Source organism: Lemur catta, chromosome 3 (assembly GCF_020740605.2).
Source record: "Lemur catta isolate mLemCat1 chromosome 3, mLemCat1.pri, whole genome shotgun sequence".
Taxonomy (NCBI): Eukaryota; Metazoa; Chordata; class Mammalia; order Primates; family Lemuridae; genus Lemur; species Lemur catta.
The window spans coordinates 93,442,324-93,460,901 of NC_059130.1; the positions used below are offsets into that span (position 1 = coordinate 93,442,324).

Genomic DNA, 18,578 nt, shown 5'->3' on the forward strand with positions numbered 1-18,578 from the left:
AGAGGGGACCTGGACAGGGAAACTGCTGGAGGTTGCCATACTGCATGGTCTAGACTGTCCCCCTTGAGAAGATGGCATGGGGACAGGGTGGGACAGGGAAAGGGAGGTGAAGGGGCCAACAAAGGGCAGAAAGGGGGTACTGAGGCAGAGGAGAGTATGAAGTCCCCAAGAACTCTGAAGTTCCAGCTTCTCCCAGCTCTCTTAGGCCCAACTAATACAACCAATATGAACTGCTATAACTTTACATATATTTGAAGGAAACATCCTTTCATTAAATTAGTAATTTGGTGAATTGGCCACTCAGCAAATTGTCATTTGGCCAATTGATTTTTGGCAAGCATGCATTTGGCAAATTAATTTATGGTGAATTGGTCTGCTTCTAATTAAGTCATACATAGTAATTTTTATTTCTTAGGTAATAATTTATTTGTAAAATATACTAACATATTTATATACACACACATTTCAAATTCCCAACAGAATTCACTAATTTCTTCTTCCAAAAAACTTTCTAGGGCTTTGAAATTTCTCTTCTCTAGGGAGGGAGACCAATGAACAACTACTTCTGTGGCTGTAGACTGCTAGTTCTGATACCACTAATTCCTGGAACAGCAATTCTCTCTGTGAGGAAACTGCCATTTTTCACTTAAAAGCAATTATAGATGGAGATAAATTCCAGGCAGGACCACTTTGGAGAAGTCCTCCCTTCACTCTGATTTTGGCTCTCTTAGGTCAAATGGGCTCATCATTAAAAGAAATTCTAAAATCTTAATTCTATGATAAAAAAAAAAAACTAAGAAATTAGTGGACGTAGGAGTCAATCCTCTTTCCCTGGTTATTTTTACTTCAAAGTGAAGAATGCAACAAGGACAGACAACCAGAATCTCCTGCAGCGGGGACTAGACAGCAGGGTATTCCCACGGCATTGAACACAGTGCTCCTTTGCCCACCCCTCCCTCCAGCGGCACCTGCCCCGGTGTGGAGGAGATGCGATTTTATGAACCTTGCTCTGGCAGACAAACCTATTTCAGGAAACTGCCTTAAAATATTGAGCAATGGGAGGAAAAGGAAGAGAGAGAAGCCTGTCACACCTGGACAGACATACAGCCATCACCACGTATGTCCCCCAGGTCCCACATAGCCCACTGGAGTGACTTTAAAACTTGGCCACAAAATTCTTTGACCCTCTTCTCATCAAGGTGTGGGGTCTTTGTGCTTCCCTTGAATCTGGGCAGGAGGTGATGTTGTGTGATTTTATGTGGTGACGACAAAAAAGGCCATAAAGCTTTGGTCTAGAATGTCTTAGAAGTTTGCTCTTGGCTGCCACTTCTTGGAACCCAGACGCCAGGCTGTGATGAAGCCCAGGCTACACAGAGAGACCACGTGAGGGTAGTGCAGTTGACAGTTCCAGCAGAGTCCCATTGTAACAGTGGAAGGGAGGCTTAACATATCTAGCTCCATTTTGCTTCTGATGCCCTCCTGATATCTTTTAGGTTAAAAGCTTCTGCTTAGCTCCGCACCTAGGCTAGAAGATGGTAACTCTTCCTGTCCCAAAACTGACTTCCGGGGAGATAAGAAAAGTATACACACAAGTAACAGTGCTACGTTAAAAATTTACAGGAACATCATGACCTGACCTACTCATCCAAAGCTAACTGACCAAGAGCAAAGAAGTTTTACAATTTCCTCAGACCCTCACTGACACTGAGGTCTGTAGTCCTTGGTTACCTCTTGCAACCTTCCCCCTCCCCTTAATATAAAAAGGGGCCTAAAGTTCATACTACCTTAAAATGATTCTTTAGGCCATTAGTTTGCTGTCTTCACAGTTTTCTGGCTTTCTGAATAAAAGTCACTTTTCCTTGCCCCAACACCTTGTCTTTTGATTCACTGGCTGTCCTGAGGTGAGTGGTATGAGCTTAGACTTGGTTACACCACCTCCAAGACCCCAAATGATTCCAGCTCCCTTGTGCTACCCAGGGCTGGGACTAGGGGGAGGCACTTGCCTCAGGTGCAAAATTTAAGGGAGCTTGGATCAAGACACTCATAAATTAAAATAAATACTGTTTTGATCCAATATTTTTTAAAAAATCAAAAATCTATGCAAAAAATTCATTATGAACAACATCTCAAAATGTCCAGTGCAGACAGGATCAGTAAGAGTGCCAAATGGGGCCACACCAGAGCCTGGAGCAAAAGGAAAAGTCAGTGATACTGATCCTCACTAGCCTGTAGTCCCAGCTGTGGCCCCAGACAACCCATCTCCATGGTGTGCTTACAGATTCCTGAATTAAAGGATATGTGAGCATATAAAATCGTGGTAGGCCGGGAGGTGGCTCACACCTGTAATCCTAGCACTCTGGGAGGCCAAGGCGGGTGGATCGCTCGAGGTCAGGAGTTTGAGACCAGCCTGAGCAAGAGTGAGACCCCGTCTCTACTAAAAATAGAAAGAAATTATCTTGCCAACTAAAAATATATATATAGAAAAAATTAGCCGGGCATGGTGGCGCATGCCTGTAGTCGCAGCTACTTGGGAGGCTGAGGCAGGAGGATCGCTTGAGCCCAGGAGTTTGAGGTTGCTGTGAGCTAGGCTGACGCCACGGCACTCACTCTAGCCCGGGCAACAAAGTTAGACTCTGTCTCAAAAAAAAAAAAAAAGGAACTCAAGAAATATAGGGTCACTTAAGACACACAGCCTCCCCTTAGCCATTAGGACTATGGTTGGACATCTGGACTGAAAAAACTAGGTATTTCAAATTCTATTCTCAGTACAATGATTGTCAGTATACATCAGGGTATACACCATTCATTCATTTATTCAACAACTATTTAAGGACCTATTTTGACAGTATTGTTTAGACACTGGTGTATAATGGTAAACAAAAAGGATGCCCTCTCAGCTCTTCTGGAGCTGACTTTCTGGCAGAGAACAGACAGTAAACAAGTAATTTCCATAGGTGATATGTGTTACTATGTGATCTGGTGGGGGGGGACTGCAGTGGGTGGTGGGAGGGAACGGGGAAGCTTTAGATAGGGGAGTCACAGAAGGCCTCTCTCAGAGGTGACATCTGAGCTTACATCTGAAGTTTGAGAAATTGTCCGTTGTTGACCTAAAGGATAGAAGCTGAGGGAAATCAACATAAGCAGAGAGTTTATTTGGGCCAAACTTGAGGATGCAACCTGGGAGCACAGATTCAAGTTGCCCTGAATATATACTCCAATTAGCAGCAGTTATAACTGGATTTTTAAAGAAAAAGACGAGGCAGTCCTGAGTCTACCAATAATTTACATTAAAGTAACATGAGCAGCCAGGCATGGTGGCTCAAGCCTGTAATCCCAGCATTTTAGGAGACCGAGGTGGGAGGATCGCTTGAGTTCAGGAGTTTAGACCAGCCTGGGCAGCATAGCAAGACCCCCCTCTACCAAAAAATTTTTTAAAATTAGTTAGGTGTGGTGGTGTATGCTTGTATTCCCAGCTACTCAGGAGGCTGAGGAGAGAGGATTGCTTGAACCCAGGAGTTTGAGGCTATAGTAAGCTATGATTGCACCATTGTACTCCAGCCTGGGCAACAGAGTGAGACCTTGTCTCTAAAATAAATAAATAAAATAAGTGATTGATTGGCTATACATTGTTCTCTGTATCACAGATTCCAGCAACATGAAGATAATGGGTGAGGCAGCTGGTCAGGAACAAAATGACTTTAAACAATTGCCCCCAGGCATGGGTGGAGGTGGGAGTGGGGCATGACTGAAACCCTATACTCATGCCTCTCTGGGTCTGATAAGTTTTGCACACCTCACATAGCCCAGACTGTTCTGAGCTATTTTTCTTTTCTCACCAATCCAAGGTCTGGGGGAAGAGCCTTCCATGCTTTGTGGGCCATGGCAGGTATGTGGATTTCAGCCAAGGTCAATGGGAAGATAAGGAGTGATACTGTCTAATTTATATTCTTTAAATGCTCATTCTGGCTGCAGTGGGAGAATGTGTTACAGAGGGACAGAATGGAACCAGAAAGATAAATTAGGGGACAGGACCATGGACTAGACTAGGGTGATCACAGTGGGGACAGGGAAGGTAAGTGGAGATAGAGCCTAGAAGACTTGGTAAGCATGGGATGGGGTGGGAGACAAGAGAAAGAAGGTAATCTGGTATTAGGCCTACATTTTTTTTTTTTTTTTGAGACAGAGTCTCACTCTGTTGCCCAGGTTGGAGTGAGTGCCATGGCGTTAGCCTAGCTCACAGCAACCTCAAATTCCTGGGCTTAAGCGATCCTACTGCCTCAGCCTCCCAAGTAGCTGGGACTACAGGCATGCGCCACCATGCCTGGCTAATTTTTTTTTTCTATATATATTTTTAGTTGGCCAGATAATTTCTTTCTATTTTTAGTAGAGATGGGGTCTCCCTCTTGCTCAGGCTGGTCTCGAACTCCTGACCTCGAGCGATCCACCCGCCTTGGCCTCCCAGAGTGCTAGGATTACAGGCGTGAGCCACTGCACCCGGCCAGGCCTACATTTTTAACCTGTGCAATTTGGTTGGTGGCTGAGATAGGGAAAACGAGAGGAAGAACAGGTTTGGGGAAGAAAGTCAAGAGTTCTGTTTTGGCCATAAGTTTGAGATATGTATTAGACATCCACATGGAGATTTCGGGGAGGGATCAAGGACAGAGATACAGATATACAGATTTAGTATGTGTATATGTGTGTGTGTGTGTTTGTGTGTATGTGTGTGTCTGTGTATACATACATAGAGAGAGAGGAGAAAGAGAGAGAGAGAGAGAGTATTTAAAGCAACGGCCCCAGACAAAATCACTTAGGGAGAAAGTGTAGATAAAGAGATGAGAGGTAGGCTGACCCACCAGTCTCGTAGAGAAATAGGTGAAAGTACCAAAGGAGACTATGGCAAAACCAACCGGCAGGAGGGAAACTTGAAGTGGTATCACAGAGGCTAATAGAAGAAAGCGAGGGAGGGGTCAACTGGGTCAAAAGCAGCTGAGAGGTCAAGCAGGAAGGAAATGGAAAAATGATTAGCTGGAGGGGAACTTGGGGTCAAAGAGGGGTGTGCATCCCTAAATGCTATAATTTTACCTTTTTTTGGGACATGTCTTTTAAATTTCTTTTAATCTATAGATTCCCAAGGACGGGCTCCTTTTTAAGATGGGAGATACAGAGCATATTTCATGTCATGGCGATGAACTAGCAGAGAAGGAAGAGGGTAACTGCAGAAGTGAAGTCTTGGAGGGAATGTGCTTCAGAGAATAAATAGAAGAGGTGGCCTGTGATAGGAACAAGGACACTCTGTCGTAATGGGAAGGAGAGCAAAGAATGTGACTAATGTGACCATGGGTCAGACAGATTGGTGGATATGGTGGTGGGAAGGTGGGGGGTTTGAAGAAAAAGGAGGTGAGGCTGGCGGGTGGCTCCTCCATCACTGACGCCCCCTGGAAAGCAGACCATCACCAGGCACCCTAAGCCTCCCAGCCTCCTGCTTTCATTGAACTCTTCCCTGGGAATCCACTTTCCCTGCAGCCTTCCTGGATGTTGACACCCATCCCCCAACCCCCACATGCAGCACGGGAGGTAGAGTGGACATTGCCCTGACCCTTCGCCCAAATCATTCATTCTTCTCCTCAATACAAACAAACACACACAAGCAAAACCCCAGTATTGGGCGTAGTTCTTGGAACACCACAGATATCCAACAAATATTTGTTTAAAAAAACAAACCCTGCCTTTTTGGGTCAGTCCATGTCACCCACGCGCTCTTCTCGTCACTGTTGTCCAGATTTCTCTTGGTCACAGGCTTCTGCTCTATTCTGTTGCCATCATCTTAGGGGGGCTCCACCTTGGTGTTGGAATTTTGTGTACCCAAATTCAAAGAAATTATTTTCTGATCCTCTCCAGTCACCCACGGTCAGGATCCCATTTAAGACCTGTCAGAACTTTCCTCCCCTGACTTGGGAGGAGGTGGAAGCTGAATGTGTGCCTTATTCTCTCCCTTAACTTCAAGCCTACACTGATCACGGGAAATAGTTCCCCTAGCAGACAGTCATTACATACGAATTCTCTATATTCTGGGTTTCATGAAGACTTTTTTTTTTTTTTTTTTACGCTTCAGTGGCATCATCATAGCTCACTGCAACCTCAAACTCCTGGGCTCAAGCGATCTTCCTGCCTCAGCCTCCTGACTAGCTGGGACTACAGGGATGCACCACCACGCCTGGCTAATTTTTTTAGTTTTTATAGAGACAGGGTCTCACTATGTTGCCCAGGTTGGTCTTGAACCCCTGGGTTCAAGGGATCCTCCCACCTCGGCCTTGCAAAGTGCTAGGATTATAGGTGGGAGCCACCATGCCCAACCTGAAGACTATTTTGAAGTACCTGGTTCATTCATTCAACAGACATTTCTTGAGCACCTGTTATAAGTCTGGCATATCTGAAATTGTTTTGATGTGCACAGTTTCACTGTTATCACATGAGTATACATCAAACCAAAAAAGGCAGTGGCAAAGCATCATGTCCCTGCTGCCTCTGCCGGTGTTAGTTGTTACTGAATAAAAGCAGAGGGGTTCTAAATTGGGCCAATGTTGGAAAAAGCTGGGGCCAGTCTTAACTCTGGAGGAGTTCATCAGCATAAGCTATTTTTTCCATAAATTTGTTTGACACATTTCTACTGAGCACCCATTATGTTCCAGTTCCTGAGGGAAAAAGATGAATCAGACCCAGTCCCTGCCCTGGAGTTGCTCAGAGGTCTGGATGAGACAGGCATACAGGCAAGTAATCACTAAGAGTAGTATGTGCAGCATTCACTCACCCACTCACCATTCCACACACGTGCTAGGGGCTGTGCTGAGGATCTAGACCATTTTGGAGGCGACGGCTCTAATGAAGGGAAGTCCTGGAGGGGAGTGGTTCAAAGGAAGGAGGGCTGACATTTGGGCAGGGGTTGAAGGCAGGGTCAAGGAAGGCCTTAGAGAAGAAATGCATAAGCTCAGAAGTGATGGATGAGCAGGAATGACAACATTTGCCGCATGGAGGTGGGGTGAGGAAAGGAAGGTCTCAGTGCCTCCTAATCTAGTCTCTTTTGCTCCAGTGCCAGTGACAACCCTCTGCCTCTGGGTCTGACCCCTACTTAGGTCCTTCTACCAGTCTACCCCGTCACTGGCAACTCTTCCCCGGCGAGGACACTATGCTCCAGCTGTTAACAGATTCTAACATAGCATTACTTCTCAACATACAAGGCCCACATATGCACATGGACCTGCAAGGGTCAAACAGACACAACACTGACAATGCTGCTGAAGGAATAATATGACTGACATTCAGCTCAAGCACTGCTGCCAAAGTCATCTAAGCCGGAAGCGAGCCTCCAGACCTTAGCTGATCTTTTCCTGCTCCTCACGTCCCTCCCAGGCTCCCTGGACCTGCGGTTCATCTTAACATCCTGGGCACAGAAGTCCAGCTGGTTTGGATCCAATTAGCTGTGTAACCTTGGGAAGCATACTCAATCTCTCTGTGCTTCAGTGTTTTACCTTGAAAAACATAAAAATACCTATTTCCACTATTCATTTGAACATTTGAATGCCTAATATGTACCGGGCTTTGTACTCTGATGCTTAGTTTGAGAATTAAATGAAATGAGGTATGGAAAGTGGCTGGCACACAGGTGCACTCAGTAAATGAAAACTTATTAATACTACCATTATCCAATTTCATTTCTTAGAAGAAGGACGTTCCTCAGGTGATTTCTGTTTGGAGGGGAAGCACCACGTGAGGTGGGGAACCAGAGCCAGCTCTGAATCCAGGCAGATTCTAATAACCGTTCAAGCACCATGGGCTGAGCCGAAGCTCACTTGACTATCATTTTCTGAATAACTCACTGATGGATACTGATCCAGCACTTTACATTCTGCTGGGGCCATCCCGAACATTCGACAATAATTATGGCTCTTTGTAAGAGAGAGATTTTGAGAGCTGATCCACCCAGCTCTCACCGCCACCTTCTGCCATCTGGAGTGGGCCTCCCTACCTTCATACTGCACTTCCAGGTGCATGGTGCCCAGCACCTTCAGCACGCAGTCCACGATGCTGGGGTGTGTGGTCCCGATGATCGACTGACAAGACAGACAACAGGACAAGGTGGTTATTCTTTAGATCTTGTCCACCTGGAAGAAATGAAACGCAGAGTGCCAAACAGCTTGGTGCCTAGGTGAATGGGGGACAGGGAGGGAGGGCAGCGGCGAGTCACGGGGTCTCGGCCCCACACGACAGGGAGGTGGGGCAGAAATTCTTGGGCAGCCAAGAATCTGACTGAAAATCCGCTGTGGCTGCCACTGAACCCTGTAGCTCAGGAGGCATTAGTCGAGGCCAGCTGGCCTCCTGCTAGAGGTGCAGGAACAAGATCTGCTACCTTGGTTGGGGGGAGGGAGGACCCCAGGCAGGAAGAGTGGAACTCATCCAAGATCCTAAAATCTCCCCTTCCTCAGGAACCTCACCCCAGCAGTCAACCTCCCTTTTCTACCTCTTCAAACTTCACCCACGCATTGGTGACTTTCCTTTAACACTAAACATCCTCAGGCTCATCTGTATTTAACAAAACTGTCCTTCAGCTCTGTCTTCTCCTTTGCTATTGCTCTTTCTACCCTTCACATCCAAGCTTCCCAAGAGAAGCCACTTCTTCATCCCGTTCATCCTTTCACAGGCTGCTGCAGTTTATTTTTTTCCTGCCGTAGGACAGTCTCCTAATGTACCAAAACTTTTCCTAGTGGGACTGTCTTTTTATTCTACTCTTACTTAATCCCGTTGTTGTTTCTGACCCAGCCAATCAAGTCCTCCTTATTGAAACTCTTTTCCCTTGATTTTCCCAGCCCCATTTTTTCCCCATTTTCCTTCTGTCGCTTTCATTGCTCCTTTTCCAAGAGGCAGAGTCTGTGGAAAGAATAAGGACTTTGGAGAGAGCTGGATTTAAATCCCCACGTAGTAAATACCTTCTACCTAGTGTGTGGCCTTGGATAAGTCACTTAACACACCTCCCGGAGGCTCAGTTCTGCCATCTTTAAAATAGGTATAATAATATCTGGCTCCATCGGCTGCAGTGGAGACTAGCAGAGACGGCGTAAGTGAGTGCCTGGCATGTGGGAGGCACTTTAATGGGAACTGTGGAAATGGTGATGATGATCTGGTCTGTTTTGCTGGGTCTGCTTTCTCAGCTCCCTCTTCAGTGTCGGAGGTGTTCCTTCTCTTCTGACTTGGCGTATCTTACCCAGTGACCTTATTTCCTTCCGTTTCAGTTATCACTTCTCTGCTCATGAAATCCAAACTGATCTCTTCCCCTCAGGCCTCTCTCTGGAGCTTCAGACTTTCATTCTCTACTGCCCAGTGGCATCTCTACTGGCTGTCCTGAGCAGTGATTCCTCAACCAAGCAAGGAATCGGACTCACTTGGGGAGCTTAAAAAGGAAAAGTACTACCGAGGGCCAACCTGAGAGCTGTCAGAGTGTACAGGAGGGAGGCTTGGGATTCAATGTTCTTTGAACAAGTGACCCAGTTATATCTTCTGCAACAGCTTGGCCTGCTGCTCAGATAGGCACTTGGGAATCACCAAGGCCCATCAAGTTTATTGGGTCAAAACCTAACTCCTCCCAGATCAAACTGATTTCTCCTCTTTATTCCTGTTCTTCCTTGGTGACGCACAACTCACCCTGTTGTCTAAGCCCAAAGCTGTGTGTCATCTTTTAGTCCATTTCCTTTACTCCCTTAAGTCTCATGCCTTCTACCGCAGAAATCTGTGACCAACCTGTTCACCTCTATTCCCACTGCCACAGTCAGGCCTTATCATGTCTTTGATCTCTTAATTTTCTCCCTGCCTCCAGCCCATTCTCTGGAGCAGTTTTGGGAGCTTTTGATGGTTTATCTGAAAACCACTTTTTGAGCCTCTGTCCCCTCCTTACTAGGTACGATGTCTCCATATGATCACCATGCCCCAAATCTGATTTTACTCACACTCTAGGGCATTGTCTGGGAGAAGGGCAGAAGCCAACAACAACAGCAAAGGAGCTTTCCCAGGCACTGGAGACCTGGCCTCTTCACTTACATGCTGTCTACAAATGTACCATGATTCTTTCCCTATCAAATCCACCCCTTTAATCTTTTCTACAGTCCTTTCATCATCCTTGTTGCTTGTCTCAACCACTTTTAAGTCTGCCAACATCCTTCTGATCCGTAAGTAAACAGGACAAATCACTCTGCTGGGAGACGTGAACTCTCTGCCCTGCCTTGGCCTTCTGGAAGTAACGCTGATTGAACAACAGACATGCGGTGGGAGGCTGAGCTCCGTTTCTCATGTCTGTGTGGAGAGCAACTGTGGAAGGTAATTGTAAGATTACTGCATTTGAATCAGAACCACAGGAGCATACAGCCTCGCTCACCTGGGCAGTCTTCAGAGTCTGCAGGGCCAGCTGCTGAGCTTTGGGCGATGCGCAGGGCACCAAAGCTATTAGACCTTTATACACTTGATTCTGGTACTTGGGATTACCATGGACCAAAGAATCCAACAGAACCTGCACTTCCTCCTGGGTCTCTTCTGATTTAGACTTTGCCAAAAATTCTGCTATGGATCGTACGCCTGAGCAAAGAAGACAGGAAATGCTAAATTGGGTGGGATTTATAAAAACAATCCTCACTCAAGATTACATGATATGAATAGGATTAAAATCTCTTCAACCAAGCCTGTTCAGCCAAAGCAAAATTGAGCCTTGGTTCTCATGTTCTCACTGTCTTGTTTACCTTATTTCTATGTGGCTGGAGGATTTTGTTTCAGCACAGGCATGTCAAAATCTGTGTTTTAAAATTTAAAGTGGTTCTGCCAAATGTACAAATAAAACATGCATTTTTAGTGCTATATGATAAATACTATTTAGTGCTCAGCAGTTTACAAAATGTTCTCACAAATACTAACTCATTTAAACCCCGACACCGTACTGAGAGGGAGGCGTTAGTCCCATTTTATGGATGAAGACACTGAGGCTCAGAGAGGGCATGGGGGAGACAGAGAGGAGAACTGTGATGAAAGTGCAGGGAGGGAAATGCTTTGAAAAGGGAGGCATGGGAGATGGCATCTGCCTTCCATGCCTTAATCACAGCACTTGGTAGATTACATTGAAATGATTGGATTGTATACCTTCCTCACCAGACTGTAAGCTCTTTGAGGGCAGGGACTGTATTTTATTCATCTTTGTATCCCTAGCACCTTAGCATATATCTAGTGCACAGTAGGTATTCAATAATTTCATTTCAATTTTATTTCTAGAGTTATTCATAACTCAATTTCACAAAGGATTTGGGGCAACAGCTCAGTAAATCTTTGTTGAATGGATGCACGGAAGAGGATATATTTAAAAAGGAGAAGTACTCCTAAAACCACCATTGAGAAATTTGAGCAAATGATGAATCAGGGAAATCATAAATCCAGGTCTTTTTGTGGCTACATGAACAGGAGCACAAAATGCTTTCTGTACAACCAGTTCTGTGATGGTTTCTTCCTGGAGCAGTGGTGGATGCTGCTGGCCTTTCCCCCAGGGCCCCGGGGAGACCCTTGTCATACACAGTACCCACCATAGCTCTCACAGATGAGCTCCTTGTACTTCCTGCCAGAGTTTGCAACAATCTGAAGCAGCTTGATGGACTCTTTCTTGTCCTTCTCCTTGATCTTCTCCAGCCCAAGTATTTCCAAGAGCGTTAGGACACCTCCAACCTCAAGAAATTCTATAAGGTACCGATTACTGTCCAGAGGGATGGAAGAGTAGAAATAAAACATTTATCAAGTTCCTTGGCACTGAGCTTTCTAAGAGATCCCAAGGGCCTCACTTCACATGCTTTTCCCTCCTATCAAGGAAATGCCCAAAGGTAAAGTGACATAAGAGATTGAAAATCCTTCCTTCCAGCAGGAAATACTAGAATTAAATATAATGGAAATTTCTTGTTTTTGACTTTCCAACATCTGTTCCCTCTTCTTCTAATGGCACCTTAATTGCTTCTCAGGGAGTCAACCCACTGCTACTCATGGGCTATGAAAAACTCATGGGTGAGTTGACTCGGTGACAGGGTATGTCATCCTTCTGACTGTACAAATTGGTTTGGGACTGGGCATGAGACCTAAATTGTTCCAGGGAGGCTGAAAACCTGGGCCTTTCTTGGGAAGCTGTGGAAAAGATATGCTCTCTTTCTGCGTGTCTGGAGCTCCTGACATGCATCCACAGCACACAGAGGCCATGAACGCAGAGGAGGACAAACTGAGAAATGAAGGAAAAGAGAGAGGGAGAGACTAAGTACTGACGACATGGTTTGAGCCCCTGGATCTAGTCAGGCCTGAAATATGTATTCCACCCTCTGGGTGCTTCAGTTAAGTGAGCCAATAAATCTCCTTTTCCTGAGCCCCGTATGAGTTGGTTTTCTGCAATCACAACTGAGAGGGTGCTGACTAGTAAAGTGCCCATGGGGAACATTGGACAGAGAAGCCACTAGAGCAGGACCGTGGTGGACACTACTTCTGGGCCCATCTTGATGGCTACTGGAGACCCCCTGATAACTAGAATACATCACCCCATGTGGTAGGAATGCCTGAGATGCCACTGGGACCCCAGAATCTCTCTAGATCAGAACTCACCTGCTTACAGCCGATAAGAAGATGCCAATGGACCTTAGAAGCTTTTCTAAATATGAGCTAGTCATATAGCTGTGTGACAAGTTAAAGAGTGAGCTTCAGGGTGGTTTTTCATAAAGAAGCCAGATCCTATGTCTGATCCCTGGTACCACCCAGGGCCCAGGATGACCAAGCAGCTGAATTGTGCCCTTTACTCTGAGCAGGGCCACTAGCTGAAGGAAGTGGCAATATTCGCAGTGGGCTGGGGAGAGACGGGGTGCTGGATTGCTCACAGTTCTCCAGGAAGCTCCTCGGGGGTACCTCGATCACCTTGGCTCTGACAAGCTCCCTAAAGAGCAAGGAGGCTCTTATGACTCAAAGGTCCATGGGGAAAGCCGGGGGTCAATTTCCCAAACCTCTCTAAGCTGTGCCCATTGCACCCATGGTTTCAGTATAGTTCATTACTTTGTGCCTCATTCTTAGACTTCTCTAAAAAGAATCAGCTTTGTTGTTAATTCTCAATTTTGTACTTGCTCAAAGGTTTACACTGGAGGTCACTATCCTTACGAAGAATTGGCTTCCTAATAAGAATAACAGGAGATGGTGGAAAAATTAAACTCTGATTTAAAACAACCTCATTATTTAATGTTATTTTTTTAATGTGAGCCTTTGCAAAAAGCTTCATTGTAATAAAGCACCCAGAGCACGCATCAGCTCGGATACAAGGTATGAAATCAAGCCACAACAGAAAAGGAACCAGTCAACAATTACTAGGCTCATAACACATCACAGGCTCTTAGAACACTTAAGAAATTAGCTGAAATTATTGCAGCTCATGGAGGATGACTGAGAGCTTCCAAGACTGATCAAGGCTAATGTAATGGGTTGGAGGTAATGGTGCTTTGTTTGGGGGGGCTGGTGTGAAGCAAATTATCTCTGCTGCACCCTGGTTCCCAGGGTGCCAATAGAAGTAGAGACAGATTGGCTCATTAGGAAAGGCTCTTTACTGCAAAAATAGTGTTTGTTCTGGAGCCAGGCTTCCCTGCCTGTTGCCGCCATAGCTGGGCCCAGGCTTCAGCACACATGGTGGTGTCTGTATTCTTATGTTTTCCCTACCATTCTCCTGCAACCCCCGACTCTGTTCCTGCCTCAGTGCATTCTCCCCCTTTTCATCAGCTACCAGCCAGGCTGACCAATGCTTGTCACTTTTTTCCTCCATCTCAGCCTAGTCTTGTTTTCATAATCACCCACTATATTCCTGCTCTATTATTATCAGCAGTTAATTCCAGAAGGTTGCCACAGTATCAGTAGTAGCTAACAAGTACCAGCATTTATTGTGTGCCAGGCACTGTGCTAACTGCTTTGCTCACATTGTCTCATATAATCCTCACGACAGCCCTCCCGTAGGTATTGTCAGAATTTCCATTTACCACATGAGTAACATGAGGTAACAATCTCAGACAGGTTAATGACCTGTCCAAGGTCCCAGAGTGAACTGACGGAACCAGGATTTGAACCTAGGCAGTCTTACTGTCAGGCCTTCTGGCCTGTAGACAAATGGAGGGGCTGAGGCTACATATGCAGATAAACTCCTGCGTGGTGTTGCAGGTGGAGCTGTGGTCTACACTGCGTGCTGAGCAGAAGACGTTGAATGGACGGCCTGCAGGCTTTGGGCCACACACACCAGGTTCAAACCTTATCACTGCCATTTACTAGTAAATTACTCAACCTTTTCAAGGCTCATCTTTCTTATCTATAAAATGGGATAATACCACTCACCTATTAGGCTGGGTGTTAGGCTCAAATGAAATTATATTTGTACAGAACATAGTTCAGTGCCTAAAATCCAAAAAGACTCAACAAATGGTGACTAAATAATTTTGTCATTATAACATTAATATATAAATCCTTAGTTTTACTGATCTATTCTGGAAGTCCAAGGTTGAAAAAGGGTTTATGTGGGATTATAGTGTGGTAGTCAGTTTTGCAACAGAAAATTGATTTTTTTTTCCCCTCCAAAATCCACCATAATAGGAGGCCTGGGGAGAAATGGGATCACTAATTCAAAATACTTTAGCCAGTCTATTGTCTCTGTTGTATGACAGGGTCACAAAAAGTTAGGAAATTATGCGTAATTCTAGGTATAGAAACAAAATCTATGACAGTGTATCAAATGCATGGTTCATTCAGTCATGCAGTAAGCACTGACTGAGCGCTCACTAAATGTTAGGCACTCTGGCACTTGAGATATAGAGAAGGACGAGATAACGCCTAATGCAGTAAGTGTAGTGATCAAGTAAGAAGAGAAATGAGCTGAACACAGAATCCTTGGAAACATTCACACTTACGGGGTTGCTAGGAAAGATCCTGTAAGGGTGACTGAGAAACAGCAGCGGAAGAAGGCAGAGGCGAGGACAGCTTGAGAAGGGGCGGTAGAAAAGCAGGGCAGGGACACCAGGATGCGGTGAGGGAGGCACTTGCTTTGGGTCTGAAATTTAAAGAGGCACCAAAAAACTCAGTGATCAAATAATATTTCAATGCAATATTTTAAAAAATCAAATTAATATAAAAATCCATGATGAGGCTCAGAAATGGGCTTCCTGAAAAAGTGATGTATAAATTGAGACATGAATAATAGAGTAGGAATTAGTCAAACAAGGAGAGGGTACAGAGAAGGGAGGAGGGCTCAGGCAAGGAGAAAAATATACAATAAGAGGGTCTGAGATGAAGCCATAGAGTGCTATGGGCACACAGAGCAGGAATATCCTCAAATCCACCCATAACTTGAACCATCACCTTGATGGCGACCAAATCTGTCTGCAGCCCTAATCTGCCTCCAGGGATCCTGAGCCCAGGCACCTCAAATTCAGCGAGTCCCAAACCAAACTTGCTCCTCTTCTTATCTTCTCTTCCTGCATAATGGTACCCATTCCCCTAGTTTGCTAAGCCAGACATGTGAGACTCATCCTGTGGCGTATGTGTGGAGACAGTAGTTGGATATGTAGGTATGGAACTCAGATTCCAGTGAGAAATTTGGGTAGGGATACACATTTGACAGTCCTCAAACTGGAGTGGTGTTGACATCATGCCAATGATTAGTCACTCTGGGAGAATCTGAGAATGAGCAGAGAAGAGGGAAGTGCATGGAATCCCAAGGATCACCGACATTTAAGGGATGGCTGAAGAAGAGAAGGAATGCACAGACAGAAAGGAGAAAACCAAGAGAACTGGTATCACAAAAACCAAGGGGAAGAGTGTTTTGAGAAGTGGGAAAGGTTCGGTGACAAATGCCACTGAGAGATCACATATAAGACTGGGGTCATTGGGTTTTACAACTAGAAAAGCATTGGTAACCTTAGCAAGACCTGCCTCAGTGGAGTGAGAGGGACAGAAGTCAGACAGCAGTGAGAGGAGACGAGGCATCAACAACCTTCTCAAGAAGCTTCATAGGCTGGGCGTGGTGGATCATGCCTGTAATCGTAGCGCTTTGGGAGGCCAAGGTGGGAGGATTGCTTGAGCTCAGGAGTTCAAGACCAGCCTGGGAAACAGAGAGAGACCCTTTTCTTTTCTTTTTTTCTTTTCTTTTCTTTTTTTTTTTTTTTGAGACAGAGTCCCGCTCTGTTGCCCGAGCTAGAGTGAGTGCCATGGCGTCAGCCTAGCTCACAGCAACCTCAAACTCCTGGGCTTAAGTGATCCTCCTGCCTCAGCCTCCCGAGTAGCTGGGACTACAGGCATGCGCCACCATGCCCACCTAATTTTTTCTGTATATAGTTTTAGTCAGCCAGATAATTCTTTCTATTTTTTTAGTAGAGACGGGATCTCGCTCTTGCTCAGGCTGGTCTCAAACTCCTGAGCTCAAGTAATGCTCCCACCTCGGCCTCCCAGAGTGCTAGGATTACAGGCGTGAGCCACCGCGCCCAGCCCCAAGAACCTTTTCTTTAAAAAAAAAAAAAAATTTAAAAACACAGCACCATGAAGGGCAGAAACTGGGTAGAATACAGGTTTGAGATAGGGATTTTATTTTATTTTTTAAGGTAGAAGAGATTTTGGCATATATAAATGCTGATGAAAAAAGCTGGCAATGAGAGGCAAGTGTGAAAGCTATAGGAGAGAGAGTATAGGGAGATGGGAGGGGATTCAATGTAGTACAAAGAGAGGATCAGCGCCGACAGAAGGAATACCTGCTTCAACGCTGATGGGAGCAAAAGAGCGTAGGGGTGAGAGGGAGGATACAATTGTAGGTTGGGAAGACAGGAAGTGGAGGGAGTTCTTGACTTTGGGGATGATATTTTTATCACCAGATTTCCTATTCTAAAATATTAAAGAGAATCAAGAGAAAACTCTGACAATCTTCTCTCTTTTTCTCTTTTGAAAGCTGCCTAATTTTTTTCTGTTTGGCAAAGGATACGTGATTCTAAGCGAGGTGGTCAGGCGTACCAGGAACAAGCTGGCTCCCTGGGAGAACTCCTGCTCCAACTCAGGGGCAGTTTTGCCTTGGTTGTTTTCGATGAAACAGTTGAGGATGTGATTCCTTGCCACTTTGCCAGCATTGTCCCATTCCTGTAAAAAACTCAAGAGCCTGCTAATTGCTGCCTGTTCTTTTATAGAAGTCATGATCAATCAGTCCTGAAGTTGGCTACAGAGGGAGGAAAAACAGACAGGTTACCAGAATGTTTAGAATCATGCAGGCCCATCACTTTGTGGGTTTTGCTTTTCTAGCAACCAACTGGAGGCAGGGTGAGCCTCTATCACACCCATGGGTGTAGTTACGTGGGGTATAATGGAATTAAGAACATCAAGATACTAAATGCTTGTTCCTTAAGAGCTGAAATTTTAGCTCTTTGGTTTCTCTGCTGATGCCAGCAACTAAAAGACCACAGGATCCAGCTGAGATGAAGGTACTTGCTAAAAATTTGGGCCTCTCTCACAGCTTACGTCACACAGAATCAGAGATTTGGGGTCTTGAGAGACCTGGCCCCCCTCTTATGCCGATCAGCTAAGGTAAAGCGCTCCTTAACCTTGTACCTTGGACTTTTATACCAACTCTTAAAAACAACTAAAGAAAAAAAGTTAGTGGGAAGAAAAAGTTCCCATTCCATAGTTGGATTAATGGGCTGTGGTTTGTAGGAGTCTGTGTCCTTGGGAGAATGTTTTCAGTGGGGGAGGGAAGGTTTAAAATAAACCCGTTTTCCAAAAATAGTTGTGATTGAAAGTGTTATTATCCATAACAAATGTTAGTGCTGATGGGAGAGAGGCATGTGCGATTCTTTTGTCTAACAGACAAGTGAAAGTCATATTTCACATTATCATAGGGTTTTCTGTGATTTACAGAATATTTGTGAAACATTACTTGCAGCGGCCATGATTGATATGGAGAGAACAGCTTGTGTGTAGGGGAGATGTGTATTTCACCAAGACTGTTCAACATGAAATTTACAGTCCCATAAAGTGCTTCTACATCTTCGCCAGAGATCTAGTTAAAAGGACTTTACAGTCTGAAACATCCTAAAATTGATTCTAAATTAACGTTTCCTCACATGTATTTGAGATATTGATGGGGCCCAGCTATCAGAATTTTATTAGGAAGCAATAATCTGAGGCCTGCCGAGACAGACACACATACACACCAACCTCCACTGCTCCCCAGAGGACACTGGCTATGTGCTCCCAGGAAGGGCGTCCACGTAGCCTCAGCAACAGACACAGTCACGGAATCCAGCCAGCCTTTAGAACCAGGTAAATAACTGTGGACCAGCCTAAACACAAAAATGACCAAAACCCCTCATGGGATCATCCATCAATCACTGTGGATGCCATTATAGTCATAGGTCTGAGAATAACTTTCAGAGCCCATGGCCACCTTCCACAGCCAAACTGGCCTCAAGAAAATGGGGGTGAGTGGCTGCTGCAGACCCCAGGGAGGAGGGTGGAGACACCGCCACTAG

At 45.2% G+C, this 18,578-nt stretch overlaps 1 protein-coding gene across 4 annotated transcripts in view; it reads right to left on the reverse strand.

Moving 5' to 3' along the window:
• Window positions 1–18,578, reverse strand: part of ARMH1 (armadillo like helical domain containing 1) — a 47,806-nt gene that overhangs the window by 12,950 nt on the left and 16,278 nt on the right. For 3 of the 4 annotated variants that reach the window (XM_045545596.1, XM_045545598.1, XM_045545595.1), the window contains exons 2-7: window positions 18,265–18,389; window positions 17,042–17,269; window positions 12,658–12,726; window positions 11,607–11,773; window positions 10,421–10,617; window positions 8,024–8,108 (exon numbers count right to left, since the gene is read on the reverse strand). In XM_045545596.1, coding sequence (XP_045401552.1) covers window positions 8,024–8,108; window positions 10,421–10,617; window positions 11,607–11,773; window positions 12,658–12,726; window positions 17,042–17,247 — 724 coding nt within the window. In that variant the 5' untranslated portion in view covers window positions 17,248–17,269; window positions 18,265–18,389. Of the gene's footprint in view, window positions 1–8,023; window positions 8,109–10,420; window positions 10,618–11,606; window positions 11,774–12,657; window positions 12,727–17,041; window positions 17,270–18,264; window positions 18,390–18,578 lie in introns of those variants that run through there. The other variant, XM_045545599.1, reaches the window with a different exon arrangement.